This window comes from Lolium rigidum, chromosome 1, assembly GCF_022539505.1.
Source record: "Lolium rigidum isolate FL_2022 chromosome 1, APGP_CSIRO_Lrig_0.1, whole genome shotgun sequence".
Classification (NCBI taxonomy): Eukaryota; Viridiplantae; Streptophyta; class Magnoliopsida; order Poales; family Poaceae; genus Lolium; species Lolium rigidum.
The window spans coordinates 324,230,019-324,250,156 of NC_061508.1; the positions used below are offsets into that span (position 1 = coordinate 324,230,019).

General features: G+C 43.7%; 1 protein-coding gene across 1 annotated transcript; it reads left to right on the forward strand.

The window, feature by feature from the left end:
- The first annotated feature begins 14,851 nt into the window (after positions 1-14,851).
- Positions 14,852-16,463, forward strand: LOC124662587 (UDP-glycosyltransferase 83A1-like). The gene is made up of 2 exons (XM_047200408.1): positions 14,852-15,344; positions 15,562-16,463. The coding sequence occupies exons 1-2, from the start codon at positions 14,852-14,854 to the stop codon at positions 16,461-16,463; spliced, it is 1,395 nt and encodes a 464-aa protein (XP_047056364.1).
- Positions 16,464-20,138: the final 3,675 nt, after the last annotated feature.

Below are 20,138 nucleotides of genomic sequence, written 5' to 3' on the forward strand. Positions count from 1 at the left end.
GTCTAGAAGCTTCAACAAATGAAGCAAGCAACCAAATGAACCACAAAGAGGATACCAAAAGAAAGATAGATATTATGATAAGATCAAGAAGATTGCTCTAAATAATATGAGGAAGCTCCCCAAGGTTTGTGCACAAAACTAGACAATTTGCATTGGAGTATAAAGTGCACAAACATGGAATCATCACTCCCATAATATCATTCAAAAACAAAAGATACCAAGTGAATCAAACTCTAATGATCACCACAAGATAGTGTTCTAAATCAAATGAGGAAGCTCCCCAATGTACATGCATAAAATAAAATGTTGCATTTGAATACAATATGCATAACATAGAATCCTCACTCCCTCATTTAAAACACAAACATTTGTAATAGATCATAGATAGAAAAGTAAGCTAAACACTTGCAACAAACAAATAGTTGAGCAACAAGTAAGAGGCACCATAATAAAAAGGCTCAACCAAGATATATGTGAAAGGCATGATAAAGCATATTATAAGGCTATTACAAGGATGAGCAAAAAGCATCATCATAGTCTTTAATGAATTATATTGCTTAGCATGACCAATCAACACGCAATAAATAAATAAGATATCAAAAGGAGATGTATGATCTCTTATGTGTATAAGTTTCTCTAAGTGGGCAATATCACAAAGATATTTTCCACAAAGAAACATGCACACACAAAATAGATACGCAAGAAAAAATAGTATGATATCCAAGACGAAGTCATGCAATATACCAATAAGAATCTTTGCTTAATAGCATGGCCAAAGGCTCAATTTTATCTTATTGTACATTCATGAATTTCAACCACAAACAAATAAAATACATCACAAATATCAACAAGGGATAGAAGATAGTTGGGATGCATTTGAGAAAGGCAACAAGTATCACAAACTAGGATACCAAAAAGAAGTAACTAAATTTGCACTTTCATCTATATTGCACATGTGAGAGCCTTGAGGAATTGATATGCAATAAAATTGCTAGATAGGCATAGTTGGGATGGATGAATCATGAGCATGATTTAAAAAACTTCCCAACAAATGCACTCATCTCAAATTACTCACATTCACAATAAAGAAGTTTCATTAAGACTTTTGCAAGAAGCACAACATTTGCAAATCAAGAGATTCATGCCAAGATGCAACCATAAGGTTGGATACAATAAAAGTATGCATGAGAAGATACTTGTTACCAAGATAGCATTGGTGTGGATGTAGTAGATATGTGTTCGTTGACCATCCTAGCTTGCCTCAAGTTACCATTGAGTCACCACTTCTTTCCAAGAGTGAGACAAGCATCCAATGCATATCCATTGTACCTAACACAAAGGTAAGTACAAAATGGTCCCCAAACTAATTGGGTCCGAAGTAGTTAGACACACTACAACATATAGGACAAACTCCACAATTCTATGTGCATATAGATATGAAATTGAATTTCATGCACATCTTAGCCAAATTAGGATTTGATGGAGTTTACCCTATATATTGGATCAATGAAAGTGACACATGCCATAAGATATACATATATTAAATATGCATGCACAATACTTTCAAGGACCAAAGGAAGATACAATTTGGACAAAACACCAAATAAATCAAGAGACAATGGTTGCCCAAATTATATCAAAGAATCAAATCAACACAAGATTGACTCCAAAGACTTATCTCATTATAAGAAGCTAATTAAACGTAAGCACAAAGGAATGAGATAACCAACTCCCAAGAGAGCAAGGTTCCAACAAATAAACCAAACCCTCGACACTTTTTATGATGGCACAAAGTACCAAAAGGAAATTTTATGTCTCCCAAAACCAAATTTTTGATAAAGATCAAGAGATGTTAAGCATTCTAATAATATAGAAGAGCTCCCCCAAGTTTGGTGCATTATCTAGTATTTTTTATATGAATACAAAGTGCACAAAACTAGGATCATCACGCTACTATATCTTCTAACAATGCTAAGAAAGTTTGAATAGACAACTTAGATCCATAAGATGCAAGGAAGACACATGGAAGTCAAAGCACAACAAATTCATGGCAATAAATAAGGCAATATAAATACAAGAGCCAATGTAGATATGATCAATAAATATCTACCTCATAATTGATTACCAATTGTCCTAGGACAAGAGGTATTAGGAAATATTTCCGGTGGTAGTTTGTAAGTATACCTAAGATCATATTTACAACGAACAAAGCATATGGTAAAAGATAAGAGTTAACCATCATGCAAAGATAGTTTCTTGATAGCTTCATTTAGTCATACCAACATGCAAGGCAATTAATAGTATTCATACCAACATGCAAAGCAATTAATAGTATTCATACCAACATGCAAAGCAATTAATAGTATGACTTGAAGCACATGGTTTTCCAAAAAAGTATTGAGGGACACGTTGTGAAAAACCATGCCAAGAAAAACTTTCACAAATAAGATCCACAAAGATATTAGCAATGAAGCCATTTAAGCAAATTGGAGCTTGTTTGAGCAAACATGCCACATAGGAGAGATAATTTACAATATCAATTCTATGTGACACAACCTCAAGTGTTCACATTTCCTAGGCTTGTAATATGCACAAAGCTTATTACTCCCCCATAATGTGATAAGGAGTTTATTTTCACAAGAGGCAAATAAGATCCAACTAGAGATATTAATGGACATTAGAATTTGAATTTCTCATGAAGATGACATACCACATAGAGACTAGATAATCTTGCAATATCAATTCTAAGTGATATTCCTCATGTACACACATTGTTAGGATTGTGAAATTCCTAAAGGCATATCACTCCCCCAAAATGTTATAGTTCATTAATCTCTCAAAAGAGCCATATAAGATACAACAAGATGCAAAGAGGCTCCAACACAAGCACAAATACATGGTGTGCAACCAAACATTCATAGACTTGATTTCTCAAGAAAAACAAGTAGGATGCACAACATATACAAACACATGTTAGGAACAAAACTAACACATGCAAAGGGGCGAGTAACTTTCAATATAAATGAGTTGAGCACATGTTACCGCAAGGAGGAACATTGGATATATGATAGTAGCAAGATAATCAAAAGACTTGGCTTGATATAATATAAATGATGAAGATCCATTAATTCTTCATGATGTAGCCAAGTCTCCAATGCCCTCCAACAAGCACCTATTGATCAAGTTTTGGATTGTTGGTCCCCAACTAAGTTGGGTCCTAAGAGGTTAGTCACAATAGGCTTGGCAACCCAAATGGTTCTTTTCTTGACACCACTTTGAGCACCAACATATTTGGCAAACACATTGCCACCCTCATCCTTACGAAGAGAATAAACATCATTAATGGTGATATAGTTGGATGAGGTACCAACAGTGCACAAGGAGGAGATGTGGCCTTTCTCACGGCATATGTAGCAAGTTCTTTTCTTCTCCTTCTTCTTACTAGATTTCTCCACAATGGGAGCATTGACTTATTTCTTCTTGGGAAGTGGCATTTCTTAAACTTGAGGTTGAATGTGAGTTTGAGCTTGAGGCCGCTTCCCTTTTTGCTTCTTCTTCAAAGGGCAAGATCTAACATGATGCCCTTCAATTTTGCACTTGAAGCAAACAATCTTGGCCGGGTCTTTGACTTGTACTTGGCCCTTCTTCCTATTGTTGTTCTTGGACTTGTTCTTGTTGTTGGAGTTGAATCCAAGTCCACTTTTGTCATTGGGGGATTGTTGCACACTCAACATCTTGTCATGTTTGCATTTCCCTTCATGACTCTTTACCAAGTCGTTCTTCAAGGAAGTGACTTGGGCCTTGAGCTCTTTGATTTCCTCTACATGGTTAGTAACAACACAAGTACTAGAGGAAGTAGAACCTTTATTGTTAGAGCAACAAGGCAAGGAAGATAATTCATCACAAGATTTAGCGATACTATGAGTGGATGAATTACAAGGACTAGCACATTGCAATATAGCATTTTGAGTAGTAGTGCTAGTATCCACATGAGGCTCACAAGGTGTTTCCTTTGATATGATAGCCTCATGAGCTAACTTTAGCCTATCATGAGAGGCTAGAAGGTCCTCATGGGAGCTAGAAAGCTTTCCATGATTTTCTTCCAATTTCCCATAATTGCTAGTTAGCAATTCAAGTTGAGCCCTTAGCTCAACATTCTCCTTCAAGATAGATGCTTCACAAGAAGTAGAATTAGTAGCACAAGCATCATCATAAGACATATTAAGAAGAGAAGGTAACATAGCATGCTCTTTTAAATAGGAAGCTTGAAGTTGCTCATGGGATTTGGTGAGGATAGAGTGTTCGCTCTCCAAGACCTTGTGGGCCTTGTCTAGATCATCTAGATCCTTAACAAGTTTATCATGACCAACACCAACTTTGGAATTTTCCTTTTTAAGCAATTTTACTTGAGCTTTAGCATGGTCTCTTTCCTTGGTGAGTTTAGAAACTATTTCATTTTGAGACACTTCAAGGGTTTCAAGTTGCTCTTCAAGAGAGGCTACGGTCTCTTGTTCTTCTTCAAGATCATTCTTTAGTGATGCTACATCATCGGCATACTCTCGTTCAAGAGCACCCTTTTTATCAATGGTGTTCTCATGCATCCAAATAAGTTTTTGGCTCTCAATAGTGGTAGTCAAGATTTCAAAGAAGTGAGTGCTAGCAATTTTATCTTTGCAAATAACCTTGAATACACTCTCACCTTTATCGCGTAGAGAGACAACCCAATCCTCTTCTTCATATTCATCCTCATTCTTATCACCACGAGATATATTAGGTTCCATGGTAGGAGGTACCGTGGAACCCTTGGCCATAAGGCATATATGAGGACTGTGAGATAAAGATGAGGAGTTACTTGAGGCTCCTTTCAAGATCTTGTCTTGACAAATAGAATCTTTGGTTTCCTCTACATTGTTAGACACACAACAACTAGAGGAAGTAGAATCATTTTTATCATGGCCACAAGACAATGCAAGCATATCATCATTAGATTTTTTCAAGCAACTTACACATGATATGCAAGGACTATCAACACAAGCATGTAAATCATTTCTAGTGCTAGATGTGTTTAAGTCCAAAGATGAAGCATTGCAATGAGATAGAGATGAAGAATCATCAATAGTAAGCTCAATATCAATATTGCAATTTTCATCACCACTCACCATATCATTACCTTGTGTCTTACCACACTTTGGTGAAGTGGATGAAGATGAGAACTCATCACGGCCGGAAGTGGAAGCAATACAATCATCCTCAATAATATTGGACACATCATATTTGTCTTGAAGCTTTGTCCATAATTCATGAGCGCTCCCAAAAGGCATGATTGAAGAAGTAACTACATTGCTCACAACAATGGAAAACACATGAGAAGCAAGAGCATCGAGGCAAGAGTTTTTCTCCTCCTCAAGAGATAAATTTTGAGGATCCTTAGGAGAAGAAAAACCCATGCCAAGAAATCGCTCCATGTCCGGGGACATACGCCGTAAAATATTAAGCACATAAATTTTCCATAGATCATAATTTGTGCCATCAAATATAACCAAGTTATTGTGCACTAATCCTCTAACCGACATCTTTACTCTCAAGGCGGTGAAGCCTAAGAATGAGAGACCTTGCTCTGATACCAATTGAAAGGACACAGATGTCGCCTAGAGGGGGGGGGTGAATAGGCGATTTAAAACTTTTACGAGATGGGCTTAACAAATGCGGAATAAAACTAGCGTTTACTTTGTCAAGCCCAAAGCCTATATACTATGGTTCACCTATGTGCACCAACAACTTATTCTAAGCAATGGTTCACCTATGTGCACCAACAACTTATGCTAAGCAATACAAGCAAGTATGTGATAGCAAGATATATATAACTTCAAGCACGATGGCTATCACAAGGTAAAGTGCATAAGTAAAGAGCTCGGGTATAGAGATAACCGAGGCACGCGGGAGACGATGATTTATCCCGGAGTTCACACTCTTGCGAGTGCTAATCTCCGGTGGAGAGGTGCGGTTGCTTAGTGCTCCCGAACGCCACAAGAGGCTCACCTTGAGGTGTGGTTGCTCGATGCACACCAACGCCACAAAGGCCTCACCCCAAGATGCGGTACTCACACCACACACCGAACGCCACGAAGGCGCCTCACCTAGATCTCCGCTGACCCTCGCCACAAAGGCCTAGGTCACGGTTCCACTAAGGGATTTCCTTCGAGGCGGAAACCGGGCCTTACACAAAGATTGGGGCACACATCCACAACTTAATTGGAGGCTCCCAACAAATCGCCACAAAGGCCTAGAATCCGTCTAGGGTTCCAAGAACCCAAGAGTAACAACCTTCTTGCTTTCACCACCATGAATCACCGTGGAGAACTCAAACCGATGCACCAAATGCAATGGCAAGAACACCACAAAGATGCTCAAGTCCTTCTCTCTCAAATTCCAACAAAGCTACAAAAGCTATTGGGGGAATAAGAGAGGAAGAACAAAGAGGAGAACACAAAATTCTCCAAGATCTAGATCCCAAAGATTCACTCACAAAGAGATGATTTGGTTTGGTCAAAGTGTGGATCTAGATCTCCTCTCTCTTTTCCCTCAAAATGGGGCAAGAATCATGGAGGGATAGAGAGATAGGGCAAGCTTCTCAAGAACAACAATGGAGGAGAGAGAGTAGAAGAAGCCACAGCCCAAGGAGGAAGAAGGGGGTATTTATACCCCCAAGAAAATCGAGCCGTTGCAGACTTTCGAGGGCCGGATAATCCGGCCTAAGTTGGGGCCGGATAATCCGCCCCGGATAATCCGGCCTCGGGGACAAAACCTGGTCAAAATCCGGCCAAAAGTCCGGCCCCTATCCAGAGCTGCTTTTTCCTGGTCCTCGAGCGATTTCGAGGGGCCGGATATTTCCGAAATATCCGGCCCGGATAATCCGGGCCGGATTATCCGCCCCCTGAAAGCCGGCGAGACAACAAATAGAAACGGGCATAACTTTAGCATCCGGACTCCGATTTTGATGATCTTGGGCTTGTTTTAAAGCTAGGAACAAGCTCTACAAGATCACGCAGGAAACCATCATAGTCCAACAAGGGAGGATAGAAACAAATGATGAAAGGTTTGACCTATCTAAAAAAGACATACCGGTAAAACCTCCAATCTTGAAAATGCAACAAGTTGCCCGTGCAAAAACCATTCTTGATGAACTAGAGCTTGTCATGAGAATAAGCACAAGCTCTAAATCATCACATGGATAAGATCCAAATAATAACCAAGAAATATGATGAACCAAACTCGAAAACGCAACAAGTGATCTATGCGAAATCCGTTTTCGATGAACTAGAGCTTGTTATGAGAGTAAGCACAAGCTCTAAAACATCACATGGATACGGTCCAAATAACAACCAAGAAAGATGATGCAAGGATGCAAAGGTTTGAGCTCTCTTACTCACTCGAGAGCCCTCTTGATAGTACGGCAACTAAACTATAAACCGGTCTCCAACTACACTATGAGACCGGTGAGAAAGAAACCCTATCAAGAGCAAACCTTATACTTGCGCATTCCACTTGAGCTTGATGACGACGATCTTGACCTCAACAAGATGGAACGCCTTTCTTGCTTGTGCTTGCTTGACGAAGTCTTGTAGATTGCTCCCCATAAACCACCATGGGAGAGCTTCTTCTTCGGCGCATCTTCGCATAACCATGACCACCATGTGGATTGCTCCCCCATAATCCACCATGGGAGAGCTTCTTCTTCGGCGCATCTTCACATATCCATGATCACCATATGGATGGCAAGACTCAAGCAAAGGATCTCTTCGAGATGGCTCATCTTGAACTTGCACATCATTTCTTCATTCTTCATCATGTTGATGTCTTGAAGTAACTTGAGGGCTCACTTCATCTTCATCTTCAAGACATACTTGACACTTGATATCCTTCATCAATTTCTTCTTATTGCAACCTTGAAGCCAACATATGGTTCAAGAATTGCCTATGAACAACTCCTACAAATATAACTCAATGCAAACATTAGTCCATAGGGATTGTCATTAATTACCAAAACCACACATGGGGGCTCCATGCACTTTCACCGATCCCTCTAGGAAATTATCACCGCGGGGATTTGGGTGAACCCGCCTCCCTCACCCCAACCCCGACTCTTCCCTTCCCCCTAGAATTCTTGTGCTTATGTCGTTCGGTTGAACCCCAATTTACAACTTGAGAATCCCAAAAAAATTGGAGCTGAGAAGAGGGGAAGAAAAAAAAAGGAGCGACCCTGCCCGTCGCCCGCCTCTGCGTCGCGCGCCGCCCGCCTCTGCATCGCGCCGCCGCCGCAGCCTCTGCGTCCCTTGTCGCCGCCGCTGCAGCCTCTACATTTCCCGCCGCCGCCCACCTCTGTGTCCCACGCCGCCGCCCGCATCTGCGTCGCCGCAGCAGCCTTCTGGGCACGAGAGAGGGCTCGGAGTAGAGAGGTCCTCGGCGGTCGCGTCGCTGCGTTGCCGTCGTCTCCCTATCGCCAGCGAGAAAGACAGATGCCGGTTGGGGATTCGGTCCACGGGGTGGGACTAGAGTTTTTTAATCCCGGTGGTATGGACGGAATTGAGGGGGAACAGAACGGGGTGGGATCCCGACGCGGTTTAACCGAACACACATTTTAGCATGGATAGGTATTGATTCCCGGCCCGTGCGATCCCGGCCAACACACGGGTATTGCGGCCATATCCCGGCAGGGTTGGGACCAACCGAACAAAGCCTGATGGTGAATGGGCAGTGCCCGGGCTTTGGCCCCTCACGCCTCACGCGGAACGACGCAAGACGTTGTACATCCAGCACCGATCTGCACGACCTGGCGATTGCAAACGGGAGCTGCTGTATGCCGAGCTGGTCGGCGCGGAAGCCATCGCCGCACACCCCGCGCGCCCGGATTTTACTAACTGGGCCGCAGCCCAACATCAGGTAAGGCGGTTTTTCTTTTTCGTTTCTTTTTTTTTCTGTTGTTTGTTTTCTTTTTTAAAAGAATCTTTTTTAAAAATCTGAACATTTGTAAATTTTAAAAAATTCAAATTAAAAATAAATCACTTTTTAAAAATCTGAACATTTTCAGATTTGAACATTTTTTAGTTTGAACAAAAATGTATTTTTTTCTATGAACAATTTCCGAATTTGAACATTTTTGAATTTGAACAAAATTTATATTTGAACAATTTTCGAATCTGAACAATTTTCATATTAGAACAATTTTCAAATTTGAACAAATTTCGAGTATGAATGATTTTCATATTTGAACAATTTTTGAATTTATACAGTTTTCATATTTGAACAGTTTTCAAATTTTAGAATTCTCAAATTTGACGTTTTTCGAAAACATTTTTCGAATATAGACTTTTCTAATTTGAACAAAAGAAAGAATAAACAGAAAGAAAAGAAAATAAAACAGAAAACGGAAAAAGAAAAAAAGAAAAAAAAAGAGAAAAGGGAAAAGGAAAGCGAAAAACGTTAAATGGGCCAGGCCCAATACCCGACCAGGGTGTGCGGCAACCCGCATCGGCACCGACCTGGTCGGTGTATAGGACTGGCCATTGCAAACGAGCGCTGCTTTGTTTTTCCTTGTGTGAAAGTTAACGCGTTCAAGTTACTGAGGAAGCAGCCCATCAAGAACAGACAGATTACCAGCCCATTATCCACGTCAAGATCGATTGATACAGAATTTCTTTTTGTTTAACACAACAACTGATTCAGAATTGCTACTTCTCTTCAACGTTGAAGTGGGTCAATTAAAAAAAACTTCTGCTTTCCATTTTGGACCCTAAAAATTAGCCTAACCAAATATGCTAAATTGTCCTGAGTGATAAAACTGCCGCCATGACCGTAGCTTCCCATGCTTCGCCACCGCGCTGGTAGACTCGCATGCAACCGCTCGAAGACCACCGCTGTTGTTGTCGTGCTGCCTCGCCGCCCTAGCCTGCCCACCACCCCTAACCCCATCGACCACCGAAGACAAAGAAGAAGCTCGACACTGCACATGTACCCACTGCACCCTAAAGCCTAAGTATATGCCTCACGAGCGATGGCGCTGCTAGTCTCGTCGTGCCCGTCTCTACCGAGGTCCATATTATGCTTATATTTGTCCGAGAAAAAAAAATTATTAGGCTTGCGACGCGCCTAGGCTTCGAGAAATTCCTAGGTCCGCCACTAACTTTTGGAGAGTCCAGGCGTTGTATTGGTGGTGGATGTAATGTTGATGCTAGGGCTGGAATACCGTGTAGAACTTTTATTTTCTTAGTTTTATTTTCTAACTTTTTGTTGTGTGCATCGTACTGCCATTAGGGTATTACATTTTTTTCTATAATGGGCGCTTTTATTACTTTGATAAGCAATTACACCCGATCTCTGCATAGCTAAGATGCACACAACCGTTTAAATGTCTCAGACACCGAATGAAAACAAAAAAGAGGCGAATTACATATCAATCATTGAGCAATTGTAGGACGCCTAGGATGATGGTGGTGGACCAATCCGTAGAATATGCTGCCGTCCATGTAGGGAAAAAGTATCACTCGCCGTATCCTTCAACCGTGTACAAACCTCCATAAAGAGGTCGGGGTTCTCCACCCTTTGCAGCGCAGACCACGAACGGAGAGTACCAGTACATCTGTAAATAACCTGCAATAGAGAATAATTCTTATCATTAAAAACTTTATCATTTATGTATAGCCATAGCGACCATATAACGGCAAGCGCTCCCACCCTAATAAGCGTTCTAAACCTGGGATCAATACCATGAAGCTAATTACCAAAGATATTGGCCACACTAGTCGGGGGATACAGATCAGAAGCTACTTGGATGCATGACCATATAGATCTGGCAAAGCGGCATTGGAAGAACAAGTGTTTAATCGTCTCAGTGTGATGACAGACACACCGTGTGCTTCCAAGCCAATTGTGTCTCACAAGATTATGTTTGGTTAAAATTACTCCTCGACGTAAATACCAGCCAAAAATCTTGTTTTTAGCGGAATTTTCATCTTCCAAATCTTCTTGTTTTTATCAACCGGAATTTCAGGTTGGATAATTGCATTGTACGTTGAACTTACTGTGAACTTTCCGTTGGTTTGTAAGTTCCAACGAAATTCATCCGGTCCTTCAGACAGTTGAATGGATTCCAGACGTAGCAGTAAGGCATTCCACGCAAGAAGTCTCGGACCGTATAAATCTCGTCTAAATGTCACAGACGGAGGTGAGGTCGCCATTACTAAAGCAATGATATCACTTTTGTGATCACAATGCTATATAACGCCGGATATTGTTCAAAGAGAGGTGTATTGCCTAACCAGGAGTTCTCCCAGAACCATATCTGCGATCCATCCTTAATAGAGAAAGTACCATATTTGAAGAAGAATTTCTTCGTAGCAATTAAGCCAGCCCAGAAATGCGAGTCTCCCGGTTTCCAAAGGATTTGGGACAATGCATGCTTTCTCGCCAATATACTTTCTCTTCTAAAGTGTCTGCCACATGCCATTTTCAGTTAATAGCTTGAAAAGCCAGTTACCTAATAAGGCTGAGTTTTTTACCTCCAGTCCATGAACCCCCAATATACCCATATCTTTGGGCCAGCATACAACATTCCACTTAACGAGTCGATACTTCACTACCCCCTTGCCAAAAAAATCTCGACCTATAATAATCGAGCTTGTGTAATACACCTTTTGGCAGAAGGAAGAATGATATCATATACAATACCATATTGGTGAGTACTGAATTAATAAGTACCAATCTTCCTCCCAGGGATAGCACTTTTCCTTTCCAACTACTTAGGCGTTTCTGAAGTCTTTCCTCGACTAGCTTCCACTCAGTTATTGTTAATCTTCGATAATGAATCAGAATACCCAAATAGTTGATAGGAAACTGTCCTTACCCACAACCAAACAGTTCCGTGTATTCGGCAACTGAGTCCCGAGCCTCGCCAAAACAAAACAATTCACTTTTATGGAAGTTAATTTTGAGACCCGACAATTGCTCAAAAGCCGCCAAGATTAGCTTTAAGTTTTGAGCTTTGTCAAGATCATGCTCCATAAATAAAATTGTATCGTCAGCGTATTGAAGGATTGATAAACCCCCATCAACCAGATGTGGGATCACCCCTTCAATTTGACCATCAGATTTAGCACGTTAGATCAAAATGGCAAGCATATCAGCCATAATATTGAATACCAGTGTTGATAGAGGATCGCCTTGGTGCAAGCCTTTTCTTGTTTGGAAAAAGCTTCCTCCAGACACGAAATCATCGATCAAAGCTCTCCACTCTGGTGAAAAACCTTTCATCCTGAGTGTCTGATGAAGGAAAAGACCACTTAACTTTATCATAAGCTTTCTGAAAATCAAGTTTTAAAATAACCTCATTCATCTTTTTGGTGTGCAGTTCATGAACCGCCTCATGTAGGACTACTGCCCCGTCTAGGATATTACGTCCTTGCATAAAAGCGGTCTGTGACGGTCTCACCACATGATCAGCCACTGTATTCAACCTAATGGTGGCCACTTTCGTGAAAATCTTGAAACTCACGTTTAAGAGGCAGATGGGTCTATACTGCTGAATCCTTTCTGCCTCCTTAACCTTAGGTAACAATATGACCTCACCAAAATTTAGACGGAATAACTCCAACTGTTCCGCGTGTAAAACGCTAAACATATGTAGCCGGTTCGATTTAATGGTGTCCCAAAATTCCTGATTGAATTCAGCGGGGAAGCCATATGGACCCAGAACTTTGTTGTTTATTGTGTTCCATTTGGAAGATAGCTTTATTAACTTCCTCCTCTGAATAAGGAGCCGTTAAAATAGCATAGCTTTGTTGTTTGTTGTGTTCTATTTGGAAGATAGCTTTATTAACTTCCTCCTCTGAATAAGGAGCCGTTAAAATAGCATTCTCCTCTCGAGACACTTGGGGTATGTCGGCTATTTGTTTTTTTTTTGAACAGGGAAAGGTCCCGAAGGACCGAGAAGCTGCATTAAATTTCAGCGGTGGCTACACATTTTACAAAGAGGACCTCTAGGAGATATGAAATTACAGACAAGCCCTCAACTTTTACAACCAAGACCCTCAAAAAACAGATAGAAATGCAATCGGGTCCCTTGCCACCATCGACGCGTCGAATCCTCCAGTTGCGGCCAGCAGCTACATCGCCGGGGACGAAACCACTTGGGATGCAACCACCGAAGAGCGCCGCACTTCTGGAGATGAAGGGCCTCCATTTTGGCACGCCGGCCAGGAGGTTGTTGATGAGTTGACGCCAGCAAACGATCCGAAGATCAGCTGGAAACGCCAGAGCTCAGAGCAGCCGCCATTCGGCCATAGGAGTCGACGGCAGGACGACCAGAGGTCGTCGATGAAGTGCCGCCGATGATGAGCTCCAAATGATAGAAGCAGCCGATCTTCCCCATCGCGAAGACCTTCCAGCAGCTGCCGTCCATCCCCTTCCTCCTCCATCTCCTTGATGGCAAGAAGAAGAGGCTAGAGCCACAGATCTGAGAAGATCCACCCGAAACATAGAAGCGAGCTTATTGAGAGGAGAGCCTCGGCCAGATTCGATCCCTCCCTTCATCCACCACGGACGCCGGAGAAGGAATCGAATCCACCTTGTCCCAGCGCTGCTCGCCGGCGCCAGGAGGAAGCTCAGAAGCGGAAGAACTCCGATTCTCCACATGGGTAAAACCAACCTAGATCTAAGCCTAAAACTAAAACTACTCTGTACAACCCGCACCACGCATCCACCTCGTCGCTGACCAGCATCGCCGTCGGAGAAGAGAGAGGAGCGGGCCGGGGCCGCCCTACAAGCGACTCTCAACTGGGCGGAGGGAACGAGAGAGAGAGGGAGAGGAGAGGAGGGGGGAAATGAGCGGTCCTTTGAAGCTGTACCTCGTATGTCGGCTATTTGAGATTCATCCAGAGAGAAAGAACTCTCATCTGGTGGACCAAATAGACCCTTATAATAATTAGTAATAAAAGATTTGAGTTGTTCATGGCCATCAATTAACCCCTCATCCTGTACTAGAGATTCAATACGTTTTTTCCTGTGACAGCTATTGGCAATCCCATGAAAATATCTGATATTTAAATCTCCTTCTAAAATGAATTAGGCTTTTGAACGCTGGGAGCATTTTTGATTTTTTAGTTCCAATTCAAGGCTGTTAGCGGTCTAACTTCAGCGAACGCCTCCAGCTTATCAATTAAAGTTGATAAGCGAAGCTTCTCTTTTTTAAGAATACCAACTCATCAATTAGGGTACGTATTACGTTGTTGCAGACACTGGATGTAATTGGTATCTTTTGATATTAATATATTCCCTCTATCGGAAAAACTAAATATGCAATGACCAGCCGGCCTGCAGGTTTGTAACGAACAGCTACGGCCGGGCATCCTCCAACAATGGCGTTTCGCCAATCGCCACTCACCCTAACGTCGCATATCTTGCCGGTACTGCACAGTGAATGTATATCTTGGGCGAAGCTATTGTTGCTTCTCACCTGGCATATTATCGGGTGTCAAGAAGACTTGGTAAAGGAAACGTAAAATAATACCAGTGGCGAACTGATGAGCCCACACTCGCCAAGTGTGTTTATCTAGAGCAAACTCCAATGAATCCTCCAATAAGAACACGAAATGTCGATCAGCCGACCTGTTCTTGTTGCCTTGGAGCTAAAACCCCAACAAGAAGAAGTTTAGTTACAGTGGAGCCACAAAAGAACCGTCCCTTGTCTCCACGCTTCTCATCTCTCTCTATAAATTCAGTAATTCGGGATCGATCATCGTCAATAGCTAATAGCTAGCTAGGATCACGCTGAATCTCAGTTACTTTATCTACGTCGGCAATGGTGTCTCAGCCGCACGCACTGGTGATCCCGTACCCCGCGCAGGGCCACGTGATCCCGCTGCTGGAGGTTGCTCACGCGCTGGCCGACAGGGGCTTCGCCGTCACCTTCGTCAACACCGAGTTCATCCATGCCCGCGTCGTTGCCGCCGGCGCCGGGTTAGAGGACGGCGGACGGGTCCGGTTTGTGGCCGTGCCGGACGGCATGCCCCCCGGGGACGACCGGGCCGACCTGGTGAAGCTCACCATTCTCATGGAAGACCACATGGCTCCGCGGGTGGAGGAGCTTGTCCTCGCCAGTGGTGAGGGAGGCGGGGCAGGAGGCAAGATCACGTGCATGGTGATCGACTACAACGTCGGGGCATGGGGGTTGGACATCGCGCGGAGGACCGGGATCCGGTCAGCAGCCGTGTGGCCGGCATCAGCCGCCGTCTTGTCGACACTGCTCAGCTATGACAAGCTCATTGATGACAACATCATCGATGCCGAAGACGGTAGGAGGAAGCGGAAAAACAGTTTTAGAGAACTTGGTGAACAAATTCACCTACGTGGACCAACACCAGCAATTAACTCAATTGCTGTAGTTGATACACCGATGGTGAATTTATGGATGAGGTCTCATAAAATTATTTATTAGGGGAAGCTAGCTGAATCTTACATCTAGTCTTGTCTGAGTTATATTTACTGATTAATCAGTCTGTGTCTTTGCAGGGTCTGCACTAGGTGAAGAAACTTTCAAGCTAAGCTCCGACATGCCTCCCATGCGCAGCGCCCATCTCGCATGGAACTGCGTGGGCGAAAACGACCAGCAGGCGGCCTTCTTCCAGTACATCGTCGCGGGCGTCCGGGCAGTCGAACACTGCGACTTCCTCATCTGCAACTCCTTCCAAGACGCGGAGCCGGCAGCCTTCTCGCTCTTCCCTAACGTCCTCCCCGTCGGCCCGCTCCTCACCGGCGAGCGCAGCGGCAAGGCCGTCGGCCACTTCTGGAAGCCGGAGGACGAGGAGTCCATGTCCTGGCTCGATGCGCAGCCGGCGAGATCCGTCGTGTACGTCGCATTCGGCAGCTTCACGATGTTCGACCGGCGCCAGTTCGAGGAGCTCGCCCTGGGGCTCGAGCTCTCGGGCCTGTCATTCTTGTGGGTGGTGCGCCCCGACATTCTCCAGGGCGGCGCCGTGCACGACTACCCGGAGGGCTTCCTGGACCGCGTGTGTGGCGCCGGTGGCCGAGGCAAGCTCGTGGCGTGGTCGCCGCAGCAGCGCGTGCTGGCGCACCCGGCGGTGGCATGCTTCGTGTCGCACTGCGGATGGAACTCCACCATGGAGGGCGTCCGGAACGGCGTTCCTTTCATCGCGTGGCCCTACTTCGCGGACCAGTTCGTGAACCAGGTGTACATCTCCGACGTCTGGAAGGTCGGCCTTAAGGCTGTCGCCGACAAGTCCGGAGTGATCACGAAGGAGCACATCGCCGGCAGGCTGGAGGAGCTCATGGGGGACGCCGGGATGAGAGAGCGAGTGGAGGCCTTGAAGAAGGCGGCGCATGAGAGCATTCAATCTGGGGGATCCTCACATGGAAACTTCGATACTTTTGCAGAGGGCATGAAGAAAGCATGATAGCCAGATCTGCTGTGCTACCACCTAATAAGATCAGCCATATACCTGTGTGTTGCCGTGGAACAAGAAAAAGAAAATAGATACTCCCTCCATCCTAAAATATAAGTCGTCTAAGGATTATTCAAAAGTCAAACATTACAAACTTTGACCATATATTTAGGAAAAACATTTACATTTACAATATCAATAGAGATATTAAGAAAATATACTTGATGCTGTATCTATTGATGTTGGTTCAATATTGTAAATGTTCATATTTTGTGTATTAATTTGGTTAAACTTAAAACATGTTAACTTCTGATTAATTCTTAGACGCCTTACATTTTGGGATGGAAGGAGTATATCATAAGATATTCTTAATAAACGCATAAAGTATACCAATATCGTGATATTTAGCTAGACATCACTCAAGAACCCAACTTTAAATTAATAATTTTAGATACAAGGCACTCAAGTGACCAACATTAAATTAATATTTCTCATACGAATTTGTACGAGCATCGAAGACATGATTTGCAGTCAAGCACGTAGCTCCAAAATTGTTGAAGAAAAGCAGTCAAGGTTTAGCAACTTTCATTTCTTTGAGCAGCGACTGAATCAGGCTTCGGCATCGCTGTTCACTTCAGTGGATGATCTAGAGATAGTAGGCTGCCTCCGAGCGCTCCTTGAGACCAAGTTTGGTCCCAACAAAACATCAAAGGCACCTCTTGAGCCAGTGTGTGGGTACACAGACACTAGGGATGTTGCCGCCGGAAATGCATTTTTGATCTTGGGTGCATATGCTCCTGCAGCTAGAAAATGCATTTTCAATATCTAGAAAATTCTGAACAAAAATTCAGTGTGTATATGTCAACATTCTATGTGCGTATGCCAAGTATCGCATAAAATCGATAATTTTTTGTGGCATGTGTAAAAAAGACAAAGAAATGTCTCGTGGAGAACTTATTTTTAGCACCAACTTTTGTCTTTTTTGCACATAACACAAACCATATCGATTTTCTGTGAAACGACTTTGTGAACACATAGAACATCAAAATGTATAAGTTATATTTTTTATCAGAATTTTTTAACATTCCATAATATGTCTAAATTTCATTTTGAAAACCAGGAGCATGTGCTCCTGGGTGCAAAAGCACCATGTCTGTTAACGCCCCCTTTTAGTTATCTGATAGTGGACTGCAAGAAAGGTTTAGATCATTGTCAAGCTACAAAAAATAAAGAAATTACCCAGGTACAAGCCGTCTCCGGTTTGCTGATCGCGAGAGGAGATTTCGTTCTTCAACATCTATATAACAAATCTGGCCGTATGGGAGGTCATTTTGACTTGTAGATGCATATAAATCTATTGTTGAAAATGCATAAATATAATATCCCAAAATATCAAAAAATTGAAATAAAAAATTCACATATACATATGGACATTCTATGTTCTCACACAAGTTTTCGGGGATACGACCAATTTATGTTGCTTGTGCAAAAAGACAAAAAAATATTCAGTGGATAATTGTGTTGAAGCATCAAAATTTATCTTTTTTACATGGGACACAAAAATGTTATATTTTCCCAAAAATTTGTATGCCAACATAAAATATCTAGATATGCATGTGAAATTTGTACGGCAAACAATTGCTTAGAGCATCCCCACTCGTCTCCCCGATAAGGCCCCCCGAGCGACGTTTTTCCCATCCGGACGGTGTAATTCGGCCCAGTTGCGCCCCCGGTTCCTCGATTTCGTCCGGATTTGGGCCTAAATCCATCCGGCGAGCCCACGCCACCCCCAATCTCCCGAGGCGCGCTCGGGGACTCCGGACGAAAGAATTTGGCGCGAAAGAGTCGTGTGGACCCTTGTAGTCGGCGACTGGACTAGGCGTCATACATACGGCGTGCAGCAAATGGCACGGCATACAGGAGGAGATCAAAACTACGCCGGTGAGCGGCGAAGACTTTGAAGCCAAGGTATGCATACGCCGTGCGTCCTCCGTCGACCCTGCTGATCGGCGTGAGCTGACCCATATCGCCGTCCTCTTTTTCCCCAGGTGCGACGGGCTTTCGGCTTGTACCACGACGACACCGGCTCGCAGTTCAAGTTCTTCAACGTCTACTCCCGCATCGAGAAGTGCGAGAAGTGGACGGAAACCCGCACGAGCCTCTCGAAGAGCAAAACCGAACAGTACAACCCCGACGCTCCGCTGCCAGGCTCGTCGGATGGCCGCCCGGAACTCGGCCAGAAAAAGCTCAAAGATCTTAAAAAGATGGGCCATCCCTCCGAGAGGATGCAGGCGTCGTTCGACAAGTGCTGGGCGGACGCGAGGACGCACGCCGCCGGGAGGGACGACAAGTTCGACGGCAGGTGAAGGGAGATGCTCGCCAACCAAGGCGCCCGGATCGCCCTGCTGAAGACGACGGCTGCGGCGAAGAAGAGGAACACGGACTTGGCGTTCCTGATGGGCGGCGGCAACACGGAACTGATGGACGAGGAGACGAGGAATTGATACGAGGGACATCGCAGCGACATCCTCCGCCCCTCTTCGTCGTCTCCGGCGCCTACCTCATCGTCCTCACCTTCTACGACGTCGACTGCCGCTGCTTCAACGTCGACTGCGGCCGCGGCGTCGGCCACCACTTCGACCACGGCGTGTGACACCGCCGTGCCAGACGGGACTGCCGATGCCCCTGTTTTAGTGTAATTTCCCTCCGATCGCCGATCTGTGGCTGATCCTTTTGCCGATCGAATTTGTAGCGGGACGACGACTTGTTTGAATTTCGAATTTGTCCGCCGAACTCCGGGTGGACGATTGGAAATATGGTTCTCCCCACGAATTAATTTCGTCCAATCCGGCGGTAGTTTCGTCCGGATTTCGGCGTGGGGAGGCCAAACGAGTGGGGATGCTCTTACTATATGTTGAAACATATGCTATTGGAGAAGACGAAATAGCTGGAGTGTGAACGTGGTTAGTTAAACTAAACCTAGCAGGTTATGGACCATCATCAATTGAGCTCGTGCCGGTAAAAGTCGTGGTCTGTATGTAACCTGGTGATGGTTTATCGCTGAGCATAAGGCAATTTTTTTAATACTGGGCATGGCTCATTCTTCGTCATGCAAGTGCTGTAGCGCACATGAGATGACGTACTTGATTAAGTGGAAGTTAGATGCTGGGTCGCCAGTAGTTTAACTCTGATCTCGATAACAACGGTTTTAACTATGTCTAATTTGGTAACACGTAGTTAGTACTCCCTCTCTCACAGTTTATTAGGTGCGCGCGTACCAACGGCGGCTCCAGGAATTGGGTGAAGGGTATTCATTTTCCTCCCCAAAAAAAGCTCAAAGCTCAATGTGAACAAAATAAAAGCTATATAGTATATATATATGACATATGGCCACAAATTTGCTAGTACCAACAATATTTCAGTCAAATAACAGCACAAAATAGATAAGTTCATAAAACCATAAATCCATAGTAATTATCAATAAATACAACTAATCATTTGCATTGAGGCATACAAGCAGTACCTTTTCTTGATAGAATAATTGATCCTATTACCATGTAACTTAAGAAGCTTGTAAACAAACGAAAATTTGAGAAAATTACTCAAATTAGGAACTTGCATCTAGCAACAATATCCTAAAACTAGCAACTAAATGTGCATCTAGCAGCAATATCCTAAAACAAGGCC

Excerpts from the sequence above, each read along its gene's own strand:
- LOC124662587 (XM_047200408.1), top strand. The coding sequence starts at position 14,852 with ATGGTGTCTCAGCCGCACGCACTGGTGATCCCGTACCCCGCGCAGGGC. Across the intron at positions 15,345-15,561 it reads CATCATCGATGCCGAAGACG|GGTCTGCACTAGGTGAAGAA; the intron begins GTAGGAGGAAGC and ends GTGTCTTTGCAG.